At 38.0% G+C, this 27,587-nt stretch overlaps 1 protein-coding gene across 1 annotated transcript in view; it reads left to right on the top strand.

Moving 5' to 3' along the window:
• The window catches only part of LOC126162565 (GPI inositol-deacylase), a 166,907-nt gene that overhangs the window by 109,021 nt on the left and 30,299 nt on the right, over positions 1-27,587 (top strand). Inside the window, exons 11-12 of the mRNA XM_049919153.1 lie at positions 11,960-12,154; positions 16,620-16,782. Coding sequence (XP_049775110.1) covers positions 11,960-12,154; positions 16,620-16,782 — 358 coding nt within the window. The remainder of the gene's footprint in view (positions 1-11,959; positions 12,155-16,619; positions 16,783-27,587) is intronic.

The raw sequence follows: 27,587 nt of genomic DNA, 5'->3' as shown, positions 1-27,587 counted from the left end.
TGGCTGCACGATGGGAATTAACAGACTGAACACAGAATGGTAGTTGGAGCCAGATGCATGGGACTTTCCATTTTGGGTTCTATAGGGAATTCAATATTCTGAGCTCATCCATGTCAAGAGTGTGACAAGAATACCAAATTTCAGGCATTACCTCTCATCACAGACAACACAGTGGCCATCGGCTTTCACTTAACGATCAAGAGCAGTGGCATTTGTCTAGAGTTGTCAGTGCTAACATACAAGCAACACTGCATTAAGTAACCACAGAAATCAATGTGGGATGCACACTGAATGTATCGGTTAGGACAGTGTGATGAAATTTGGCATGAATGGGCTGTGGCAGCAGATGACCGACATGAGTGCTTTTACTAAAACCATAACATCGCATGCAACGCCTCTCCTGGGCTCATGACCATATTGATTGGACTGTAGATAACTGGAAAACTGTGGCCTAGTCAGATGAGACCCGATTTCAGTTGGTAAGAGCTGATGGTAGGATTCGAGTGTGGTGCAGTCCCACGAAGCCATGTACCCAAGTTGTCAACAAGGCACTGTGCAAGATGGTGGTGGTTCCATAATGGTGCAGGCTGTGTTTAGAAGGAATGGACTAGGTCCTGTGATCCAGCTGAACCGATCATTGACTGGAGACCATTTGCAGCCATTTATGGACTACATGTTTCCAAACAACATTGGCATTTATATGGATGACAGTGTGCCATCATTGGGCCGCAATTGTTTGCAGTCACTTTTGAAGAACATTCTGGACAGTTTGAGCGGATGATTTGGCCACCCAGATTACCCAAGATGAATCCCTTTGAACATTATAGAGAGATCAGTTCGTCACTTTAAGAATGATGGGTGGCTGTAGAGGCAGCATGGCTCAGTATTTCTTCAGGGGCTTCTGATGACCTCTTGAGTCCTTGCCACATTGAGCCGCTGCACTACATTGGTAAAAGGAGGTCCGACAGGATATTAGGAGATATCCCATGACTTTTGTCACCTCAGTGTATATTGTTTACTATGGCTGGCAAATCTTCTGGATTTTGGGCACAAGACTGAACTGTAGTCAATAAATTGCAAGGTCCAGGTTCACCAGCACCTTGCAGCTAAGAGAGCTCACTGCGCTGGCAATATAGGGTAAAAGAGTGCAAACATGTCAAGATGTTTTGATTTAAATTTTTTGAAGTTAAAAAGCTATTTCTCTTCTTTTACATCCCTAACTCTGTCCAGGACTTATTTGCCCTTTTTGTGCTACGACGAGCATTTTTCATTCTGGATTCCAACTTCCACTCAACCATAATTTTGACATTAGACCATCATAGTTTGGCAACCAATGTAGATTTTTGTTGACTCGGGTGACGAATAACTGTCTTTCGAACCGTGTTGCTCGAGTTGGGCATCATTAGTCTGTCTCCTCTATGTTTACCTGCCTGGTATGTTTGAAACTGCCCAGTATAGCCTAATGTGTTGTCCTCAGAGCACACAGGCCTCACAACCACATCGACGTCACATGCACATGGGAAGGGTTTTGTTTTATTTTTTATTTTGTTTAGTTCTTATCACTTTTTTAATTTTTGTTTTATAGTTAACACATTTTATACATCCATGCCTGAGGCTGTATATTTTTTATTTACTTATTTACACGTCAAATTCCATTGGACAAAATTGAGCAGCAAATCTCCAAGCTCATGGAACATGTCAGTACAAGAAATTACAACATAAAAGTAATAACAGATAAAAATAAAATGTTTATGAACCCGAAAAAAGTCCATCTGTAAGTTAAAGTAAACGCAATCAACAATACAACAAGAATTAGCTTACTTTTTCAAGGAACACCTCAACAGAATAGAAGGAGTGACCCACGAGGAAACTCTTCATTTTCAATTTGAAAGCGTGTGGATTAGTGCTAAGATTTTTGAATTTGAGTGGTAGCCTATTCAAAATCGATGCTGCAGTATACTGCACACCTTTCTGCACAAGAGTTAAGGAAGTCCGATCCAAATGCACGTTTGATTTCTGCCGAATGTTAACTGAGAGAAGACTGATTATTCTTGGGAATAAGCTAATATTTTTAACAAGAAATGACAATAAGGACTATATATATTGAGAGGCCAGTGTCAAAATACCCAGATTCATGAACAGGGATCGACAAGAGGTTCGTCAACTTATACCATTTATCCCGAACTGCCCGTTTCTGAGCGAAAAATATCCTTTTAGAATGGGAAGAGATACCCCAGAATATAATACCATATGACATAAGCAAATTAAAATAAGCAAAGCAGACTAATTTTCGCGTTGAACAGTCACTCACTTCAGATATCGTTCGAATAGTAAAAATGGCCGCATTAAGCCTTTGAACAAGATCCTGACCGTGGGCTTTCCACGACAGTTTGCTATCTGTCTGAACACCAAGAAATTTGAACTGCTCAGTTTTACTAATCATATGCCCATTCTGTGAAATTAAAACATCAGGCTTTGTGGAATTGTGTGTTAGAAACTGTAAAAACTGTGTCATACTGTAATTTAGCTTTATTTATTTTCTACAAGCCGTGAACTGAACTATTTGAAACCAAGCCAGTGTTCCACACAACATCCTTTACTACCAAGCCAGTGTCATCAGCAAACAAATATTTTAGAGTTACCTGTAATACTAGAGAGCATATCATTTATATAAATAAGGAACAGGAGTGGCCCCAACACTGATCACTGCCCCCCCCCCCCCCCCTCCCGTACTTGACCGTACCCCACTCAGACGCCACATCACAGCCACAGCCATGATCAACATCGTGAATAATGACCTTTTGCTGTCTGTTGCTAAAGTAAGAGGTGAACCAATTTTGAGCTACTCCCCGTATTCCGTAATGGTCCAACTTCTGGAGAAATATTTTGTGATCAACACAATCAAATGCCGTAGTTAAATCAAAAAATATGCCTAGCATTCAAAACCTTTTGTTTACCCCATCCAGTACCTCACAGAGAAAAGAGAATATAGAATTTTCAGTTGTTAAGCAACCTCTAAAACCAAACTGTACATTTGATAGCAAATTGTGTGATATAAAATGATCAATTATCCTTACATACACAGCCTTTCCAATAACTTTTACCGAGTGAGGTGGCACAGTGGCTAGCACACTGGACTTGCATTTGGGAGGATGATGGTTCAATCCCGAATCCGGCCATCCTGAGTTAGGTTTTCCGTGATTTCCCTAAATCACTCTCGGCAAATGCCAGGATGGTTCCTTTGAAAGGGCATGACTGACTTCCTTCCCCAATCCAATGAGACCAATGACCTCACTGTCTGGTCGCCTTCCCCAAACAACCCAACCCAATAACTTAAGCAAACACTGATGGCATAGAAATTGGTCTAAAATCATCTACTTCATCCCTTTTTCCACATTTTATAAAGCGGCTTTACTACTGAGTACTTTAATTGTTCAGGAAACTGACCATTCCTAAAGGAAAAATTACAAATGTGGCTAAATACATGGCTAACTTGTTGACCACAGTACTTTAATAGTATGTTAGACACTCCATCACAACCATGAGAGTCCTTAATCGTCAGTGATTTAATTATTGTCTGTATCACAGAGGAGTATTTCAGATACCAATTTCAGAAAGGTATTTGCCAAGATAGTTATATGATTCCCTGTAGAAACTAAATCTTTATTTAACTAACCAGCAATGCTCAGAAAATGATTGTTAAATACTGTACATATATCTGATTTATCAGTAACAGAACTATTTTTACTGTGGACTGACTTAATATCGTCGACCTTGTGCTGCTGACCAGACACTTCCTTAACAACTGACCATATGGTTTTAATTTTATCCTGTGAATTAGCTATTCTATTTGCATACCACATACTCTTTGCCTTCCTAATAACATTTTAAGCACCTTACAATACTGTTTGTAATGGGCTACTGTAACTTGATGGTGACTACTTCTAACATTTTGATATAATTCCCACTTTGTTCTACATGATATCCTTATCCCACTAGTCAGCCACCTGGGCTGCTAGTACCCGGTTTAGAACAATCTAATGGAAAGCAACTTTCAGAGTATGAGAAATGTGTTAAGGAAAGCATTATATTTGTCATCTATGTTATCAGCACTATAGGCATCCTGCCACTCTTGTTCCTTGACAAGGTTTAAAAAACTCTCTATTGCTGTGTTAACATTTGTGCATCATGGTCTGAAAGGCCATTCACGTTTTACTATCAGAATGCGCATCAAGGAATGAAGAATGAATAAAAATATTGTCTATGGCTGTGCTACTGTTCCCCTTCACCCTAGAGGGAAAAAACACAGTCGGCCTCAGGTCATATGAATTTAGGAGATCTACCAACATCCTTTTTCTTGCACAATCATACACAAAATGTATATTGAAGTCACCACATATAACTAATTTATGGTACTTCCTACAAAGTGAATCGAGAGCCCTCTCTAGCTTGAGCAGAAATGCTCTGAAGTCAGAGTTAGGGGACCTGTAAACAAAAATAATTAGAAGTTTGGTTTCACTAAATTCAACTGCCCCCACACAATATTCAAATGTCTGTTCAGTGCAGTGCCGTGATAGGTTTATGGACTCAAATGGAATACTGTTTTTTATGTACGTAGCCATTCCCCCACACTGCAAGCAACTCCTTGAAAAACAGCCAGGTAATCCTGGTAATGGAAGCCTCTGATTTGTCAAAATATTTAAGTGGTGCTCTGACATACCAGTAATTTGAAAGTCAACATCTGTAAGCAGTTCATTAACTTTATCTCTAATGCCTCTTATATTTTGATGAAATATGTTAATTCCTTCTCTACTTGGAAACATTACATCCTCTGAAGGTGAGCCTTTAGTTAGAAGTACTTCCTTTAAGCAGATATACCTATCAGCTGACTTTAATCTCAAAAAGGCACAGCTCTAACACCAACTACTATAGGAATTTTTCCCTGAGTGATACCACCACCACCCACTACTCTGTCACCTATAAGCTTTGCCAGCCTCCCCTTCCCATACCCACTGAGGTGCAGGCCAGGCCTAGTGAAACCCAATCTACTGATAGACTCAACTGGCACCACTGAAATGTGACCCATGTTCTCTGCCATCAGTGCCCTCTCCAGCACCATGTTAACGCACCTAACAGTCGCATTAAGATGAGGCCAATCATGACACTGTAACAGTTGCATGAAATGCACATTAGTGCCACCAGTTTGAGTAACTATCTCTACCACGTTATAACACTATCACTGCCTCTCGTATGTGTTCTGAAACTAATTTTTTAGCTAATTATGCTGTTTAGAAGCTGTATGATGTTACCCTCGGTAAGGATTTTTGTGGATTTGATCGTGAAATGCCTAAAGGATGTAGCCTGTTGGACAAGAAATTAACTTTATGAAAAAGAACAGAAAGTAACAGATCTAATTTAGAAACTGTTTTAACTACTCAAACTTACTCAAATAAATTAGAATATGGTCACTAGCCTAATTAGGCATAGAGATGTGAAACATTTCTTTTAAAGAAAAGGTAGACAGTTTTAGTGGAAAAACTCAGCCTGCACTTCTTTCCTACGAAAATGTAATGAACCCAGTCACAAGCATATAAAAATGGTGAAGTGGGTACTACACTATTACACTCTTCAGTACTAAATACTTTGTCAATCTGAGCAACTTCATTAACACTACAAATGTAAGTCAATACTAGACTGGCATTTGTGCATGGACCTAGTCTTATGTTATCAGATACTTTCTACAGAGCGCAAATTTAAATAAAATTCACTTGTATAGATAATCACTCTATTCTTTAAAAGCAGTGAAGTAACAGATTTCATAGATAATGTTGTTTCTTGTAACTTTACCTTCAGTAGGAACAAAACAACAAGTGGGTGCTCATATACTGGTATTACACCTCTTCACACATACATTGAGCATAAAATTCATCATAAATTTCAAGACCAATTAACATTTTATTTTATATAGTAACTTTGTATATTTTGAGCGCAGAGCACATATTACAGAGATTACACTTCCTGTCAAAGATAATTAATTAGAAGAAAATAATTTGTCATCTTACCATAGTGTTACAAGGTCACGATCTACATCATATTCCCCGTCCCTATCAAGAGTGTTCCCTGCTCCACCCACTGATCCTCCTTTGTAAGATTCCTACATAACTCCCCTATGCTGTCAGTCACCTGAGCGAACCCTGCATTAGGCTTCACAATGCTGGTGACCTGGTACTCACTCCCCAACGCTTCCTGCAACTGTTGGCCCACACCTCTCCATGCGAATTACCTAGCAGCAGAACCTTCTACTTTCTGTTTGACTTTACAGCTAACCTAGGCCTCCTAACTGCTGAGGACTGCTGCATGTTTCCTACTCATACAGCAACAAGAGGCTCCCATCCACTTAACTATGACAGCTGGTCAAATCTGTTGCATATACGCAAAGTACCACTGTCTGAATACCTCCTCCTCAAATTATCTAGTTCCTCCTTTGCGTATTGTAACAGCACCTGAAGGGCAGATCTTACACTCCTGCTCCTCTGTCAACTTATTTCTACTACAGATTCTGCAATCCCAGGAGAGGATCTCACTAGAATGCTCAATGGCTTCCCCATAGCATTCCCCATAGCTTTTTCGTTTTAGCTTAACTTTTTGTGTTGTGATCAATAAAGCTTTAAATGCTCGATGAAACAGTAATCTTTTCTACAAGTGTGGGCATAATTTTGGTTTTGTACATGCACTGTTTTGTATGTCCAAACATTTATCGATGATTTTAAACCATTGGTGAATAAAATCTTTTAACATATGAAGAAAGAAATGATAATCAACTGTAATAATTAATTTTTTAAAATTATTTCCAAATGCAGCATAGAAAATGCAATGAATTTCTACAAAAAAACAGTTTCATGTGCAAATGTGTTGTTTTTCACACAAAAACCTGGACTGTGAAATATTTTTACAATTGCTTCTTACAATTACCACAACAATATATTTCATATTATTATCATCATCCGTACTGCTTTCAGCTATATCAGCATGTTAAATTTGTGTAAGACCGGGTTTTACATGCAACTTTAGACTGAAATAACATGGCATCAGATAAAGTTTTCACAAAACAACAGGATGACCATTAATTACATATATTTGTTTTGGCTTCTTAGAAAATGTGAAACAGTCTACACAAGCTTGAAACACAGAAATGGTACACGCAAAAAACCTCATGAAAAATGTGTTTTTTGCATGTAAAATCCAAATGAAGCTAGATTTTTGAAAGAGAGTTTTCAATTTTTTTATATATATAATTTTTTTTAATTGACTCCCTACAAACCGTTTCCCTGCATTCAACTCACATAAGACTTAACCATCGTATTTCTACAACAGATGAAGATTACTGTATAAAAAATTTCATTTTGACTTTATCCATGTATCTACCAGTGTGCAGAGTTTGAACTGATTCATACAAGTCTTAAGTATAGAAGTGATGCACTTCAAAAACCTCCCATATAAATGTGGTTTTGCACATAAAATCCAAGTTAAGCAAGATTTTTCACACAGTTAAGACCAAGGTCAGATTCACCTTTGGACCAAATCTGAACCATCAGTCTTGCTCCAGTCTGGTGTTATTTAAGGATGAATGTTTTTGCACATAAAATCTATAAGAGGGTGACTGTTTTTGCACATAAAAAACCAAATGGTGCACATACAAATGGTACCATTAACTGAGCATTAATATCAGCCCAATTAAAATCTTTTGCAAAAAGAATTAATCGATTCGCTTAATTTGACTAGGCGTGAGCTCCGGTTCATCGTCCAAACCATGTTTAATATACTGTAACATAGCTATGTTAAGACAGATGTTCGAATAACTATACAAATGGTTGCTGGTCTATGCTGTAACAATAAAACCGTAAAACCATCATGTCTGTCTGTTTGAACATATTAATCTCCAAAATTACTGGATGAATTTTCATGGAATTTTCACATATACCTTGAGCATAGCTTGGGTCAATGTAGAGGCTTTATTTCATCAAAATCGGATCACAGGGGGTAAAAAGAAAGAAAGAAAATCCTTGATGTAAAATTTTATCTCAACTCTTCAATCTGTCTACTAGTATATGATATTTCTGGTATTAGACATGTTACCCTAGAGACAAATTTTAACATCACTATTACTACATCCATTGACTAACCCGATTCATGGTTCATGGATCCAGTTGCTTGTTGCCTACCTAACAGCTTCCAGAAGCAATAGAAGTCTGATTTTCATTCTTTCATACAATTATAGACCAAATTTAAAAACTTAAAATGCTGTCATATTCTACTCATTAAGAGGTATACTCTTATGTTAAAGGTTTAACACAATAAGAAAAGTATTACATTCCATTAACTGTGTACGTATCTTGTGGCAGCGTAGCTCACTGTGTGCAAATTACCTCAACTAAATGAATCCCGTATTTGAGAATGAGAACATTTTCCTACAAATTTTACACATAATGTGAAACATTTAAGGAACTTTTTCTCACTGACACCCCTCACAAAATGACGAGAACAAAAATGTTTATCCTTTACCACATTTTCATAATTCTTGCAGTAAAACTTCAGCGTCAGGCATGATGTTTCCATTTATTACTCTGTTACTACTAAACCTCGCAGCTGGGATGTGAACTCTATTGGAATGACATGTTGCACGTAGTATCCACTTTACCACTGTGTGTGCCTACCAAATTATATGATTTTGTGGCACATAGTTTAGGACATATGATGTCATAGACATTGAGATGCATGAAAAACAAGCTTTTGCTTAAAATGGAGTGCAAATTAGCCAGACTATATTCATACAGTGTTTCATAATGAGAGCAGCTCATGACTTCCAACAAGCTATAAACATAATTTCAAGCCTTTTCTAAACTTTTTCTCGTTTACATGCTTAACATCAAATATTTAATACATTAAATCATTTGTAAAGCAGTCAGATGTATGAAGGTGTTTTATACTGGGAATCAAATTCTTTGAAGAATTGGGAGTTTACTGGTTGAGTAGTATTCCGCTTTTAATTGCTGATCACTCATTACTGTGTTATACACTTCCTCGTATATATGAGGGCTGTTCAAAAAGTAAGGTGACTTTTCAAATTGCTTGTGCAACATACATTCGATTGTCGATTTTTGTTTTGTTATGTTGGTACCCAATTATGTTCATAGTTTCAAGTGTTAGCATACTTTGTTTGCTTTTGACAGATAGAAAGATTAGACGCATTTTAGTATGCTCAGCAATTTTCAGTTATTATGAAAAAGTGGAACAAAGAATTTGCATCAAATTTTGTGTGAAACATGGAATCAAGTGCCCTGAAACACTTGAAATGTTGACAGTGGCATACGGTGAGTCTGCTCTGAGTAAAAAAAAAAAAAAGTTTACAAGTGACACAAGCTCTTCCAAGATGGCTGAGAAGATGCCAATGACGAACCTTGCTCTGGATGCCCCAGCATGTCAACAACAGATGATAACGTTGAAGCTATGAAGAAAATTGTTTTGGAAAATCATTGAATTATCATAAGAGAAGTTGCTGAGAATGTTTGCATATTGGTCGGCTCATGCCATGAAATTTTTTTGGATGTTTTGGGCATGAGACATGTGTCAGCGAAGTTTGTTCCAAAACTTCTCAATTTTGATCAGAAGAATCATTTCATGAGCATTGCTCAGGAGCTCTTGAATGACATCGGTGATGATCCTGATTTGCTCAAAAGGTTCATAACTGATGACAAAACATGGGTTTACTGTTATGACATGCAAACCAAAGCCCAATCATCCCAATGGAAGCATCCTGGAGAGCCAAGTCCAATAAAAGCACGCCATGTTCAATCAAATGTCAAAGTTTTGCTCACTGTTTTTTCTTTTTTTTTCCAATTACTGTGGCATAGTGCATCATGAATTTTTGCTTCAAGGTTGTACAGTCAATAAATAGTATTACCTTGACGTTGTGTGTCGTTTGTGAGAAAAACAACCAGAATTGTGGAAAAACAATTCATGGCTTTTGCATCACGACAATGCACCTCCTCGTTCATCATTGCCTGTGAGAGATTTTTTTGGTCAAAAACAAAATGACAATCACACCTCAGCCACCATATTCTATGGATTTGGCCCCCTGTGACTTTTTCCTGTTCCCAGAACTGAAGAGACCTATGAAAGGATGAAGATTTTCAATGATTGAGGAAATAAAAACTGCATCGCTGGAAGTACTCAAGGCTGTACCAAACAGTGCTTGTGAGAAGTGTGTAGAGGATTGGAAGAAGTGTTGGCACAAGTGTATTGTATCTGAGGGGCCTTAGTTTGAAGGGAACAATATGAATATTGATGAATAAATAAAAAGCACCACAGAGTGCTTGCCGAGAGGAGAGACTTTGACAAAGCACACAGCTGCCCTTTCTCCATGCAGGAGCTGAATTTAGCAAGAAGTAAATAATTTTTTTTGCCTTTTTAATTTTATCTGGGTGATTAGACATTATCCTGTCTTTTAGAGGGATACTGTTTCTTTCCCCCTCTTGAAACTTAGGAAAGGTGATTGTTTCTGGGTTAGTTATTGTATCTTACCAGATGCTTAAGAAAGACTTCAGAAACAGATGGTCAGTCATTGTGTTGTCTGTAAATTCGATCCAGACAACTTGTTAGTCACTTTCAGTGCAGATTCAGAAGCATCTCTCCACCACTGGAGGTCAGCTACCAGGTTTGATTAGTAGAAGAGCTAGAGAAGAACCTATGAAGAATGGTGCATTTTGTCATGGGATCCTTTGGTTAGCACAAGAGTGTTATGGAGATGTTCAACAAACTCCAGTGGCAAATGGTACAAGATGTCACTGTGCATCAAGAAAATTCTGAAAGAGTACATTCCGCGAAGACTCAGGCACGTATTAGTTTCTCGCACATACGTCTTGCAAAATGACCACAAGGAACTAAAATAGAGGCTTACCTACAAATATTCTTCCCGTGTGACATTCGCGAATGGGACAGGGAAGGGGGAAACAGATAGAGAAACCAGCAGTACACTCTTTTATATACCGATTGAAAAGTATTGCTGTAAATTCAAAAGTAAAAAAGCTGCATTGACCACTTCTGCAAGGTATTCTATGCTTTCTAAAATGTACATTTAACAGTGGACAGTTCCTTGCTTCTGTTGCTAAGGTATACGTGGACAATTGTACAGCCAACAATGACACACATTTCATTCAGATATCACTGTCTGCCATTCATTTCATAAGAGGACACACTGGCCAGATCATGCAGATGGAGTGCACAGCAACATCAGGGATCCCAGAATACCAGAACAGCACAGACCTGCAGCCTGTCAGTTGTGGCCAGTGCAGATTTTCGTCATTTCCTGAGAGTGGTTGCAGTGAGACCACTAAACAAAAGATCAAACTACACATTTGTGGTGCTCAGGCTGTGCAAAGCCACACTACTAAAATTATAAATGACGAGGAATAAAAACAAGCAAATTAAATGAGCCTTGGTGTTTTGTAGAAAGTGATAACATTAATTAAACTCTCCCTTGACAGCGAAGTTACAAGATACTCGGTAAGAACTGAGCATTGCTGCACTGTACAGAGGCAGACAATAAAAAATTAGTAAAGTTTTCAATGAAAACTTTTCATCCTCATTGACTGTTCAAAATGTCACTTCCTTTACTGTGTCTGAATGATGTTTTAACATCCTTCTCTAGCACTATATATCAGATGCTGCCAGTCTCTTTTCCTTCCTTGCTCATCAGCCCCCAACACCCAAAAAACCACTTATGTAAATACTCATACTTAATGTGTGACTGCTCCCATTTCTGTCCACTCTGAAATCCCATGATGAGTTGTAATAAACACCTAATGGGTTAATATGGAGATTGGCAATGTGATGGTAACACTGTGTATTGCTAACAAGTTATTTTTTTACTAGCTACAGCATAACTTTGAAAATTTTGCAGGTGGTGCATGGATATAATGCCCTTGTCATTCCTCAAGGAATCAGGTGTGATGCCTGTGCAGTATTTAGACACTGATACTTTTCTTTTGTCATCAATACTGTATATGGTTTCATTCACTATCGTCTTCCTGATGGGAGTGTTTTGCTGGGCAGCCATTATTCTGTCTGGGCAAGCAGCTCACAAAATGGCACTGAGGTGAGTTGAAGTGTTATTTAGTTCATTATCTTATCTAGTAAATAAAAACTGTGAACATAAATGTTAGTGTAAAAAGGCGAGACCAGAGGTAGTTGTAAAGTTTTGATCATCACATCAAAAACACATAGAACAGAATATTTTTATTTGCCTTTCAGTATTTTTCATACTATTGGCTTTGTCTAAGTTTACAGTGGTGTCAATTACATATACAGAAAATAACTAGTTTATATAAGAACTGAAAGGTTTTCTCTATTACTCTGGAAAATGGTTATGTAATACAGTTTTAGTTCATTTGCAAGTAGGGTAGATGGTGGTAAAGCTGTGCAATTTTCAGTTTTTCTAACACTGTGATCAGTGGAAGGGGGAGTAGATATCCCCACAATTTCAAATTGAGTTGTTACACATAACCCATCCGAATTCCAGGTCTTTCTGATTATTAGTTGCAGATAAATTTACAATTTACCAAAAAAGAAAGAAAAATGTTGGGTTTTTCCTCACAAAATGGGACCTTTGTACAATTTGAGATAGACATAAATAGAAAAGGATGATTGCATACTAAAAAACTCTTGAAATGATCCTCGGTGACATTTATATAATGTGTGGTGTGTCTTCTTTTGGACATGTCTGAAAGAACAGGCACCACTTATTCATATAACTCATTCGCCTCAATGGGCAATGAATCCACAACCTTTAGAGTGGATGCACAACACCGTTCAACCTCCAGTGGGAATCCAGAATTAGCGAGCATGGAGGACATGGACAAGGGCTGCAGATGGGTGACAGTAGGCAGGAATGTGAGTCAGCCAGGGAGCGTACCAAGATAATCCACTCATCTGCGATAAACAGTGTTTCTAGATAGTGCAGAGGTTAATGCAACTGCCTGGTAAACAGGAGATACCAGATTTGAGTCCAGTCCAGTTCACATTGCCACCCGACGCTGCTGATTGCACATAAAGTTCCAATGCAGCTGCTATCACTAGTTCCTTCGCTTCTCTTTCCTTTCTCCTCTCTCCATCTTCAATTTACTTTGTAACAGTATTGTACTGTAGCCAAATTACTCAATAAAATATTGAATTTAAATAACTTATAAATGAGAACATAATGTTTAAAAATATTTGTACAAAAATAATACTTCCTTTTTCACAAAAGGAGAATTTATAGAATAATCTGAAAGAGTTCAATGACTGAGGCTAAGTTGTCTAGATACCTAGTAAATAATGCCATTTTTTTGGTCCTCTGATAAAGTGTGTGTGTGTGTGTGTGTGTGTGTGTGTGTGTGTGTGTGTGTGTATTTTATGGAACTTGCTGTATACATTCCGTTGGGTTTTGATAGTTTCATTGTCACATCATCAGTGCCAATGACTCTTCCTGTGTCTCAGTAAATTTTTAGGCTCCTGGATGTTTTTTGTAAAACACAGCTTCATAACCTTCCTCTTGGTACAACGTATTGATGTTATTGTAGCCAAAAAGAGCCGGAGTGTGTTTGTGGTTCTACCCTGCACTTTTACTGCAGTGAAGACATTGAGTGACAGGAACATTTGATTCTCCCTTGAAGTTTCAGGCTCTTGTTCTTCTTCTTTGGGTACTTCTTCACTGAATAGTAAGTCCATATCTATATCTGAGCTACTCTCACGAACTGAGAAGTCTGAATCTGACTCTAAAGAATATTAACTTGCTGTTTGATCTGCTTTCTTCCCTCTTTGTTTGGCAATGATGTGAAATTCTTCGCCGGCCGCTGTGGACAAGTGGTTCTAGGCGCTTCAGTCCGGAACCGCACTGCTGCTATGGTTGCAGGTTCGAATCCTGCCTCAGGCATGGATGTGTGTGATGTCCTTAGGTTAGTTAGGTTTAAGTAGTTCCAAGTTTAGGGGACTGATGACCTCAGATGTTAAGTCCCATAGTGCTTAGAGCCATTTGAACTTTTTTTTTAATCCATCAAGTCATTTTGTTTCTATTGCAAGCTCTCTTCTTTCTTTGGTACATCTTTCCTTCTCAGTAACAAGCTTTATTTCTCCCATGGATTCTTCTTCTATCCTCTTAAATTTTATTTTAGGCAGTGGAGTTATATCTACTAGTGAGATAATCTCACACAGAGTGAGTTGAATGTCATCTTTTGTGGGGATTATCATATAAGAATTATCATCACAATTTTGGAGCTACAGGGATTTACCCCAAAACACCTTTGGGGTTTTGCCCCATTCCAGCATTTTCTAAAGGTACAGCATGTGGTTTTTAAGGAGCAACTACAACAGTTTTGTCCATGCAAAAATGATGCTTAAATGCAGCAGTGTCAATGTGTAATTCATTGATTCTTCTTTTCAAAACTTATATTATACATGTTCAAGTAAAAACACCATGAAAGTTATATGTAAGCAGTATTTAAAAAAAACCAGACCCCTTTTTCTCATCTTTGGAGTGACCTGCCAGGCAGGCTTTCATGGAATGGTCAATTACAATAAGATACACCTGCCACCTGGTGGCCAACTGCTGAGTTGATGTACTCAATTCCAAAACTCGATGCGGGTTTTTACCCCATCTTGGACTACCACCATCTGCTTTAAATCTTAGAAGTCTTGAGACACACTGGGATCCCTGCACCACAGTACCATAGCACACCCGAAGAAGACCCAAACCAAAATAGGGCAGACCATTGATAAAATGGAGAATCATGTAGTAATTCTGTTTCAGCAGAAGCAGAAATATTCCAGCTCTGTTAAGCCTGTGCAGATGCCTAAAGAAGTTATCTGGAATAGCCTGACACAGCTGCAACAAATCTGCTAGTGCTGAGAAAGCGAATTTCCACACAATACCTCACTTTATCAATGGACTGCCCCACTTTGTTTTGTTCCTCTAGTGGTGTGATATGGTATTGTGACACAAGGATTTTGACATGTACAAAGACTCCAGACATGTACCTGTACTTGCAAAACAAACAAAAATTTATTATATAATGTTATTTTTTGTGGTGGTAATTAAAACTTTTTGACTACCCCTCTTATAGATACAGTGTGAATGCATACAATCATAAGATGTTTATGTAATGCAAGAGAGAGATGTGAAGCATCCTGTTGGCTTAAAGCTGTGTCTTGGACTGGCATTTAAAACCAGATCACTGGCTTTCATAGGCAAGTCTTTACTATAGTGCGAATGACATAACTTTGTAACTAACAAATTGCAGTTACAGGGAATAATGTTGCCAGTGTGCAGCCAACCATGCTTCACAAAGCACTACATGTAATTACAAAGCTAGCGATACAGTGAGCACATGGGCACTCAAGAAAAAACTACAATTGGTCAACAGCGGGACACTACACTGCAACTCGCTGAAACGTCAACAGCGAAGTTATTTCAATGAGAGTGCAGCTGAGCAGTCTGAACGTGTTCCACAAACTAATACAATACATTAATTTGTCTGTGCCTGCATCCCCCTTCCCTGTAATCCACAGAGCCTATAGCTTACTGCAAGGGATTTACACCTTTGGGAGAGAGGACACAGTGAGGAGTAGATTAGCCACAACCTGAGGATTAGTTCCACAGTGAAATTCTCATTCTGTAGTGAAGTGTGATGTTGGATGTAAGCGAGTGTAGAATGTGTCAGATGCTATGAGTGTGCATTTTGATGAAAATTTAAATTGGAAAAATTGTGTACTTAATCCTTTCAAACACCTCACACCTCCGCATGATTGTACTGCCCCAGCCAACTACCTTGTACTGGCACTGTAGCTTGACTAGAGCGAGGGATTATCATGTTCATTAGATTAAACACTTTAGAGCAATGTATAAAAACTTAATATTTTGATTTGTCACAGTCCACGGTAATAAGAATGTAAATTAGGAAGTTGAAGATATTGGTTCAATAGGTCTCACTTTTTCTTTCCCCACATTGAGTTTTCTAAGTAATTATATCACTTTTATGTGTGTACCCTATCATATATAGCTTGTTTAATGGCTCTTGGAAAAGCTAGATAATAATTCAGTTGGTGTGTTGCTTTGTATACCATATGTCGCTTCCTCTTTATGAGGGGTTTTACAGTTCAGTGTTTGACATTTATTAGGAATATTCTTGCACTCAGGGAAACATTGGTGATCATGCTTCAGTAGAAGTTTTTCTTACTTCAAAAGTTCTTATTTGGGATACCATGATAATCATATTGTGTTTCATTTCATAATTTATTGATAGCTTTTGTTATTTCTGTTATAGTTACTGATAATAGATGTGGCACTTTCATTTAAAGAAACTTTTACAACATCACTGCAAAGAGATTGTAAAAACTGTTGGAGATAAATAAATTTAATATTGGTGATACTACATTTCCCTAAGATCAATCATTATATTTGGTACCACATTCTTTTAAAAGTTTTACTGGCATTTGCTCACAATCTTTTCATAATTGCTTTATATTGTCTTATTAGCCTTTCTGTCTTATGATTGCTGAATTATTGTTTTTTGTATACTGTGTTGCAGATTTTTGGCCAAAACTGTAACAGGTGTTATTGTTCTGTCTGACTGGACTCTGTCAGCATTGTCTCACCTACCTGCCACTGTTGCTGTAATTCTTCTGGCACTTACATTTAGTACATGTGGTTCACTGAGCCTCTGCATTGGATTATTTTTCTTCTTCTTGATGGTATGTATAACCCAGAAATTTTAAACTGATACTTGTACTATTCAAAAAATGCTGGAAACCACAGTTATTACAACTTACGCAATTTTTTCTCTTTACGAGGGAAGAGAAAAATTTATATTACTATTGGTAGGAGCACAAATTTTAAACTTGAGTCCTTACACACACACACACACACACACACACACACACACACACACACACACACACACACACACACACACACACACACACAATTGTGCAAGTCAACTGAGATAAGTAGTTAACTTTGATATATCTGGTGGGCTGGACATGAAAGAAGCAAGAGGAAGAGACAAGCAAGAATTGAAGAGAGGTAGGGACATCAAGGGAAATGGATATAAGAGTAGTGTGTTGAGTAAGTTTACTAAGAAAGTAGTATGCATGAGGTCCATGCACCTACACTCCTTATTAAAGTGAGAGACTGGATATGTCGTGGAACGTGGATGGAGTAACGTGGTGGATATGGTCTACTGTTGGGGCCAGGAGCATTGTGCGACTGAAGGGTGCACTGTGGAGGGACAGATGTCACTCATGCAGCCTAGAAAAGTTTTTGTTATTGGTGAACTGTGATGGCACAGATTGGGAAACAATCCTTGAAGTACAACATATTGAGCTGAGCAGTATGTTCTACCACTGGGTGGTCAAATCTGCCCTTGGTTACCATTTGGTAATTGTAGTTCATGTGGGTAGACATTTATATGAGTACTCACATAATGATCCACACAACACGCCCTCCTGTGTTGATAAATGACTACTGGGAGCTAAGCTGAATTGATGCATGGGTTAAGCATTGCACCTGGGTGTTTAATATTGGCAGCAGATTTTACTGGGCCTGAGCTGAATGTAAAAGTTCAGGAAAGAAACTCACTGAAGCAAAAAAAGAACCACATGAAACAGATCAGAGAGCAAGATGTCCCAAGTTATGAAATGATAAGAACAAAGTGCCTTTGCACCAGGTCATAAAAGCGTCATCTACAAATGTGATCTCTGATTCAAAAGTTAGAGTCTTGCGTTCCCAGGAAGGATTTCTCTAAGTGGTGCATAATGAAATGAAATGATCATATGGCATTTATTGGCTGAGATATCCCCTTGGGGTTTGTCCGCTGTATTGCAAGTTTTTTTCAGTTGACGCCACTTCAGTGACTTGCGTGTCAATGATGATGATGATGATGAAGGACACACAACACCCTGTCCCCTGTTGGGAATCAAAAAGCTTCAGTCCATAAATCAGCACAGATTTATAAAGCACTGCTCACGTGAAACTCAGCTTACCCTTTTCTCACATGATGTCGTGCAAACAATGAATGAAGGGCAACATGTAGATTCCACATTCCTAGATTTCCAGGAAGCATTTGACATGGTGCACCACTGCAGACTGTTCCTGATATGTGAATGGCTCGAAGACTTTTAAGTAATAGAACCCAGTATGTTGTCAACAGCGAGTGTTCATTGAGGACAAAGGTATACTCAGAAGTGCCTCAGGGAAATTTTACAGGACCACTGTTATTTTCTTATGCAGAAATGATGTGGCAGGCAGGGTGAACAGCAATTGACAGCTGTTTGCTGATGTTGCAGTGGTGTATGGGAACGTGTCATCATTGAGTGACTGTAAGGGAATACAAGATGACTTAGACAGAATGTCTGGTTGGTGTGATGAATAGCAACTTGCTCTAAATATATAAAATAGTAAATTAATATAGATGAGTAGGAAAAACAATCCTGTAATGTTTGAATACAGCATTAGTAAAATGCTGCTTGACACAGTCAAGTCAATTAAATATCTAGCCACAATGATGCAAAGCGATATGAAATGGAATGAACATGTAAGGACTGTAGTAGGGAAGGTGTATGGTCAGCTTCATTTTAGTGCAAGAATTTTGGCAAAGTATAGTTTATCTTTAAATTGCACATTGAATACTAGTGTGACCCAAACTTAAGAACTTCTCAAATGTATGGGAACACCACCAGGTCAAATTAAAGGAAAGCATCTAAGTAATTCAGAGGCATGCCGCTAGATTTGTTATCAGTAGATTCGATCAGTATTATGGAGTATTATGCAAGTATTATGGAAATGCTGCTTGAACTCAAGTGGGAATTCCTGGAGGGAAGATGACACTCCTTTCATGAGGCACTATTGCAGAAATTTAGAGAACTGGGATTTGAGACCAACTGCAGATCAATTCTACTGCCACCAATGTACATTCAGTATAAGGATCATGAATATAAGATGAGAGAAATTACTGCTTGTATGGATACTTGCAGCCAGTTATTTTTTTCCCTCACTCTGTTTGCTAGTGGAACAGGAAAAGAAATGACTAGCAGTCATATGTGGTGCCCTCTGGCAGGGATCTTATGATGACTTGTGGAGTTTCTATGAGATGTAAATATAGATTGAAAGCAATTTAACAGGTACCGGAACTTAAATACCATTTTTGAACAGATTTTTCCTCATGTGAAAATGTTCAGGTAAAGTCTGCCAGACTGTGTTTCTTTGTTGCTTCTTACACTGTCAGCAGTGACAAAAATACTCAACTGATAGTCTTTTTGGACTCCAGTTTTTTCAATATTTTTGTCCATTGTTCATGTTGAGGGTCACCCTAGATGTGACTCGTATTCAGTCTCTTCTTGTTCCTATTTGAACTGTTTAAACCACTCAAAAACTTGACTGCATTAGTGACACTCATCACCATACCTTTATTTCAATTAAGAATGAGCATCTGTGGCAGACTTCAAAGTTTCACTAAAAATTTCACATTGATCTGTTACTCTCCCAAAATGCTAAGCATGTTCTTCGACAGGCTGCAGGTATACTGTGTGACACGAACATTGGCCACAGCCTGAGTAAGGGGTTGGCAGGTCAATGAGTGATGGGAGTGGAGAGAGGAATGTCACATGACTTGGCAGTGTACAGTCTTAGACATAAAAACTGACTACCAGCCGGCCACCAAAGACACTAAGTCCGAGTCGTTCACTTAAGGTGACCAATAAAACCAACTGCCCCTGACAACACTAAGTCCGGCCATCTGCACAGTATGGCAACACTGTAAGATGTCGAAGTGTCAGGCGGAAGTGTGGTCTACTTGCACGATGCTGTCGCGTTGTGTGAGCCCATGCATTCGAAACGTATAGTCACATGTTGGTGTCCGACCATATCATCATCATTATTATTATTATTATTATTATTATTATTATTCTTTCTTTTCTCAGACGTTATGTCTGGTCAAAAATAAAAGTGACGCGGACCTTGATCAAGCGTGACTTCCTTTTAACTGTACGGTATATGTTACATTGCATTTAGGAACTTTCGGGTTATTGAACATGTATCAATAATTACGGATTTCTGTAGTTGTATGTATACGTTTGGATGTAGCTGTATTGCGTTGATGTACTGGTGGATATTGTGCGGTATGACTCCTGTAGTTGATAGTATAATCGGTATAATGTCAACTTTATCCTGATGCCACATATCCTTAACTTCCTCAGCCAGTTGGATGTATTTTTCAATTTTTTCTCCTGTTTTCTTCTGTATATTTGTTGTATTGGGTATGGATATTTCAATTAGTTGTGTTAATTTCTTCTTTTTATTGGTGACTATGATGTCAGGTTTATTATGTGGTGTTGTTTTATCTGTTATAATGGTTCTGTTCCAGCATAATTTGTATTCATCATTCTCCCGTACATTTTGTGGTGCATACTTGTTATTGGGAACGTGTTGTTTTATTAGTTTATGTTTTATGGCAAGTTGTTGATGTATTATTTTTGCTACATTGTCATGTCTTCTGGGGTATTCTGTATTTGCTAGTATTGTACATCCGCTGGTGATGTGATCTACTGTTTCTATTTGTTGTTTGCAAAGTCTGCATTTATCTGTTGTGGTATTGGGATCTTTAATAATATGTTTGCTGTAATATCTGGTGTTTATTGTTTGATCCTGTATTGCAATCATGAATCCTTCCGTCTCACTGTATATATTGCCTTTATTAGCCATGTGTTGGATGCGTCTTGATCGATGTATGGCTGTGTTAGATGATATGGGTGCTTGCCATGTAGTGTTTTCTTCTTCCAATTTATTTTCTTCGTATCTGTTGATGTTATGTGATCTAAAGGGTTGTAGAAGTGGTTATGAAATTGCAGTGGTGTAGCCGATGTATTTATATGAGTGATTGCTTTGTGTATTTTGCTAGTTTCTGCTCATTCTAGAAAGAATTTTCTTAAATTGTCTACCTGTCCATAATGTAGGTTTTTATGTCAATGAATCCCCTTCCTCCTTCCTTTCTGCTTAATGTGAATCTTTCAGTTGCTGAATGTATGTGATGTATTCTATATTTGTGGCATTGTGATCGTGTAAGTGTATTGAGTGCTTCTAGGTCTGTGTTATTCCATTTCACTACTCCAAATGAGTAGGTCAATATTGGTATAGCATAAGTATTTGTAGCTTTTGTCTTGTTTCTTGCTGTCAGTTCTGTTTTCAGTATTTTTGTTAGTCTTTGTCTATATTTTTCTTTTAGTTCTTCTTTAATATTTGTATTATCTATTCCTATTTTTTGTCTGTTTCCTAGATATTTATAGGCATCTGTTTTTTTCATCGCTTCTGTGGAGTCACTGTGGTTATCCAATATGTAATCTTCTTGTTTAGTGTGTTTTCCCTTGACTATGCTATTTTTCTTACATTTGTCTGTTCCAAAAGCCATATTTATATCATTGCTGAATTCTTCTGTTATCATTAGTAATTGGTTGAGTTGTTGATTGGTTGCTGCCAGTAGCTTTAGATCATCCACGTATAGCAAATGTGTGATTTTGTGTGGGTATGTTCCAGTAATATGATATCCATAATTTGTATTATTTAGCATGTTCGATAGTGGGTTCAGAGCAAGACAGAACCAGAAAGGACTTAATGAGTCTCCTTGGTATATTCCACGCTTAATCTGTATTGGCTGTGATGTGATATTATCTGAATTTGTTTGGATATTAAGTGTGGTTTTCCAGTTTTTCAGTACTATGTTTAGGAAATGTATCAATTTAGGGTCTACTTTGTATATTTCCAATATCTGTAGTAACCATGAGTCGGGTACACTATCAAAAGCTTTTTGGTAATCAATGTATGCATAGTGTAGCGACCTTTGTTTAGTTTTAGCTTGATATGTCACCTCTGTATCTATCATCAGTTGCTCTTTACATCCTCGTGCTCCTTTGCAGCAGCCTTTTTGTTCTTCATTTATAATTTTGTTCTGTGTTGTATGTGTCATTAATTTCTGTGTAATGACTGAAGTTAATATTTTGTATATTGTTGGTAGGCATCTTATGGGACGATATTTAGCAGGGTTTGCTGTGTCTGCTTGATCTTTAGGTTTCAGATAAGTTATTCCATGTGTAAGTGTATCAGGGAATGTGTATGGGTCAGCAATGTTACTGTTAAATAATTTAGTTAGATTTGAATGTGTTGAGGTGAACTTCTTTAGCCAGAAATTTGCTATTTTATCATTTCCAGGGGCGTTCCAATTGTGCGTAGAATTAATTGCTCGGGTGACTTCATGTTGCAAAATTATCACTTCAGGCATTTGTGGTATCATCTTGTATGTGTCTGTTTCTGCTTGTATCCACCGTGCATGCCTGTTATGTTGTACCGGGTTTGACCATATGTTGCTCCAGAAGTGTTCCATGTCTGTTATGTTTGGTGGGTTGTCTATTTTAATGTGTGTGTTATCTACTGTCTGATAAAATTTCTTTAGGTTTGTGTTGAATGTTTGGTTTTGTTTCCTTCTATTTTCACTTTTTTTGTATCTTCTAAGTCGTTTGGCCAATGCTTGTAATTTCTGCTTCTTTTCATCTAATTGCTCTATCGCTACTTGTTGTGAGATTTTACCTAACCTTTTTCGTTTTTTGTCTGATATTTCATTTCTTATAAATTTTATTAGCTGTCCGATGTCTTTTCTCAGTTTTTCTATTCTGATCTGTAGTCTGTGTTGCCATGCTGGTTTTGTGAGTTTCTTCTGTGTGTTGGTTGGTTCTGATCTCTGCCTAGTGTGTATATTTAGTGTAGTGAATGCTCCTATATAAACCAGTAGTTGTAACTCTTCCATAGTTGTATTTTCATTTATTTAGTTGTGTATGACTGTGTTGATAGTTTTTATTGTTGTTTCGACTTATGGGTTATTTGGTGGTCTATGCAAGAATGGTCTAATGTCTGTACTTGTGTCTCTGTATTCTATATATGTCAGCTGAAATTTTTCTTCTGTATCTAACATGTGTGTCACTTCGTGTTCTATTTGTGTTCGTTCTGGTGGCTGTCGTAAGATTTCGTTTTCCTCTGATCGTTTAATTGATGCGTATTGTTCTTTGTTTGTTTGCTCTGGGATGTTTCAGTCCATTGCTGTAATTTCTTCTTCTTCTGATTGTACATTATTTTGTTCCAGTATTTGTTGTACTTGTTGTTTGATTTTTTTCTAATTCTGATGGGGTATCCTGTTATTTTTTATTATTACATGGATCTGATCAGCTAGTCGTTGTTCTGTTAAAAATTTTAATTCTGGGTATCTGGTAATAAATGTTGTGTATACTTGTGATCTGTATCCAGTTGTGTTGGTTCCTAGGTTTGTTGATTGGTAATAACAGAACATGAGGTGTCGATTAACTTAATCTGACCATCTCATCCTCTGTCTTTGTTTTCCTTGTAGGGTGGTTGCAGGAAGCATATCCTGCAAAACACCTCTGTTTGGATTTAAATCATATTCCGTGTGGCTAGCAGTGTCGTTACCATTGTGAACAGGCATAGGGTTCAAGCACCGTCCCCGACCATGACAGCGCTTGTCTGAGGCTTCATTAGTTCTGTCCTGAACCAACTAATCACACTAAAAGGGGGGTTAGCCCTATTAGTGGTTTGTTCCTTTCGTCGCCTTTTACGACTGGCAAAACATACCTGGGGCATATTCTTTTCCCGGGCCTCCATGGGGTTTATTATTATTTTACTACATTTCGGCCTTCGTCTAGTGTTATGACTCTGATTAAACATCAACGATAATTTGCTTCACATTCTACCCACCAGTAATAACAAATACTTCCAGAAAATATTCCACAGGACAGTGCATGGCTGCGTTGTGATCAGAGCAGCTTACGCTTGAGCATTTCCTCGCGCTGCAGTGGCTACCAGCCACTGGCCAGACGCCACCTGCTGCCTGAAATCAGGTGACGCCCAGGTGAAAGCATCATGATGCTGTCATTGTATGTATCAACCGTCATTTTCGAATCTGAAGTTCTAGTTACCATCATGCAGTTAAGCATTGGATTTTCATACTTTAAAATCATTAAATATGGTTAAGCATTGTAAAATTGGGTCGCAAGTGGAAAAAGATGTAACATCTGCAACACAATATTTACTTTTGGTATAATAGGGGGGAATGCAGAGGAGGCAGCTCGAAAGATTTGAACTGTGTGTGAAGCGAGAGCTTTTGGGAAAAATACGACAGAAAACGATATCCTTATTTCAACAGAGATCATTCTGGCATGAATGATTTTCCACATTAAGGAAGTCTCAACTACTGATATAAGTGATGGATTACCATTTAACCATCGTGTGACATTTGCATTCAACAGGCATGTTCAGAAATCTGGTGTAGGAGTACTGCATTCTCTAATTGGAAACAACAAAAATCAACAGAGTGACTATTATTGCAGTTTCGCTTGAACATCATCAAGTTCGTCATTGACCATTCCTGTGCAGTACTGTTACTGGTTACGAGTTATTATGCCTTTATCATTAAGTTCCTAAATAGAAATGAGAGGCTGAGCCCTACCAAAAGACATAAACTCGAGCAAAGAGTAGTGTGAACATAATATTTTCCATCTGATAGCTCCAAAAGTGTGTTCTGCACTACGAATTCTTCCCCAAAGGTGTGCCCCTTTCAGGCACTTGTATTGATAGGGAAGTCATCTCCCAGGCACCTGTCCCTCTGGCCATATACTCATAATCTTTTACCTTTCCCACTCTTGGTCGATCAACTGTTGAGGCAATTCATTTCTAGATGAAAATGCTCTTCAAATTAATCTGGGTTAATCATATCGTTGGAACCAGTAGTATTATAAAAGCGTAGAATTTGTAAACTACTTTAGCACTGTCAGATTGTGTTATATCTTGTGAAAGAATATACGGTTGCTAATTAATTTCTCGTTGATGATTATTGTTGTGTTTAATAAACTAATGGAAAACACAATTAAAATATTCACTGTACTAATACAAATTAAATTCAACTTACAACAGAAACACCATGACGGCAGTCTATCTTAATAAAGAATTAAGTGTTTGTAAGACGATTGTGCCTATTTTGACATGAATTAGTAGGATATTACCGACTTTTCATAATACTCAAGTATTATGAAAATGTGACAGCTAATAGATAAAATTATGTATTCGCAACAACAAAAAATGTGTTAGCAGAAAACAAAAGTGGTATTACGAATTTTGCAGTACCATAAAGTTTTCGCCCTGACACTAAGGGGTACTGAAAGTAACAAGACAAATTTTGCTCGAGCATTGTCTTACGATTCCCTTATTGAATTTCTATTTGCCTGCTTGTGTCTCTGTTACAAACGAATTAAAGATCTGACTTTCAGCAAGTTTCAAAAGGCGAACAAAAGCAGCTTGTACCAGTAAGCAAGCACATTACTGCGGAGCTAGCAAAGAGGGGCAGTATACGTCCTACTTAATGACCCAGAAATCGCTATGCTAGATGTATTGCAACATAAAAGACAGGAGTAGTTGTATTTCCCATGTTTAATGACTTTCATGGGCTGAAAAATATTAACTGATATCCTTACATCACATCACAAGAGAAAATTACTCACATTATTCAGTCGAAATGACGGTAATATCAAGTGAATCTAGCAGGATAGTTCTATGCCATCAAGGAAGTAATTCATCAGTCACACAGTTTCCAAACATATTCTGCATTGTTGCCAAGTTACAGTTACACTACCGGGAAGGATATCAGCTGATCGGTTCTGTGAGTGACCTCTGAAGTGACTAAAGCTTCGCCTCAGAGATATGGGTGGCAAGGGCTTGATATCCTCATTATATGTGAATGAATCTTATTCGCATTTATGTAAGTAGGTTTAGGGACTAGAGTGTAATTACTTCTAATACATCGATGCACTGAGTGCAAACAAATATCATAAATTTATGACTGCAACAATTATTTGTGTTTTACTGTCTTAATACGACCGAAACCTCGGTAGCATATTCACTAGATGTGATTCACAATTTTGGAGATTCCCCAGTAGTTGAGTTGTCAACATATCTTTGCTATACAATATTGTTATTGAGATCACTGTCATTGGCACAGCCTTCAGAAGACGGGCATGACCTGGCTTCTTGTTGTCTGCTTGTCTCACGGATATTCTGCTGTTGCTCGAAATGTGGAGACTTAAGGTGAATTCAAATATTCCATATGGCGAAAATCTGATATTTCTCCTCTTCCAGCTTTGACATTCAAAAAATAGCTACAATAAGCAGCAGAAAAGTGCCTGTGAACCAACAGTTAATAATGCACTCATAATTAGTGGAATCTGACAAACTCCATCTGTCGTATGTTGTGAAAAACTACTTTTTTCACTTGCACAGTACCATAGTATGACCTCAAGGCTTTTGTAGGATTCCTATACTTAATTTTGTTGTGATCGTTTTCAGTGACAGTAGAGTAGGAGCGAAACCATCTGACTTGAAATGTACTTTTCCAGCGGGATATGAATCTTTGGCTACAGTTGCAATAGCATATCCAGTGAGGTATCAAGAATGTGAGCATTCACTCATTGCTGTAGTATAAGCTACGGCAGAAAGAAGCATGTTTCCCCACAAAGTAATCAATGAGAGACACTGAAATTAACGCATAAAGTAACCATCTGGCAAACATAGATTTTCCAAATCGCTGTCACTTATTAAACATGAATTGTTCAGAAAGTTACAATTATATCTAGTGAAATGAGTAGGTTATACTGCTCCTGTCCATCACTATCACTGACAAGGGAATGGTCAGACTTGTCATGCCGAAACATGTATTGATTTTTTTAGCACTGTTATTTAACTGTGCAAAAGGTCCGTTTGCAAAATTGTAGCTGCTGACATGAACTGGAAGTCCCTAAAAAAGAATCACGAACATGGCTGTGTTTCCTGCTTGGCGCTTGCAGTGATGGCTGGCCACCCCTGGAAATGGCGAGTCGCGAGCGTTGTGCGCATGGTCTGGAAGTGCGGCCGTCTTATCGCGGCGTTCACTAAAGAGGAATATCGCTGCAAGGTTTTGGTGGAAAGGGGAAACGAATATTCATTTCTGTGGCATGCACGTCCTTTTAATTTCTGGTATGTATTTCGAAACATACCGTCCTGAAACTGGTTAGAGATATGAAAGATGTTCTGTACATTTTCATCTATACTCCGCAAGCCACTTTACGGTGAACATTCAATCTCCCCTCACAGGTGATGGCGAACCCTGTAAATGTTTTGCTGCTTGCCATGGAGATATACCAAAGTCGCCAAATGAAGCAATCAACAGAAAACACGCGTGAAGACTATGTGTTGTGCGACATGGTTGTTAAACTTCTAGACGAGCATGTAAATGGCGCAGACATGTGGCTAGAAACAACTGGAACACTCGGTATTGCAGACTGTGACTCTACAGACGGCGAAGACACCGACGAAAGTTGCACTCACGAAGACTCTTCGAGTGATAGTGCCACGTACCATCATCAATTATCTCCGAAAGTAACACCAGCAACTACAATTACCTTATCAGACAAAGAAA

The sequence above is a fragment of the Schistocerca cancellata genome, chromosome 2, assembly GCF_023864275.1.
Source record: "Schistocerca cancellata isolate TAMUIC-IGC-003103 chromosome 2, iqSchCanc2.1, whole genome shotgun sequence".
NCBI lineage: Eukaryota > Metazoa > Arthropoda > Insecta > Orthoptera > Acrididae > Schistocerca > Schistocerca cancellata.
The sequence above is the reverse complement of the archived record's forward strand: the minus strand, read 5'-3'. Positions and strand labels throughout refer to the sequence as shown.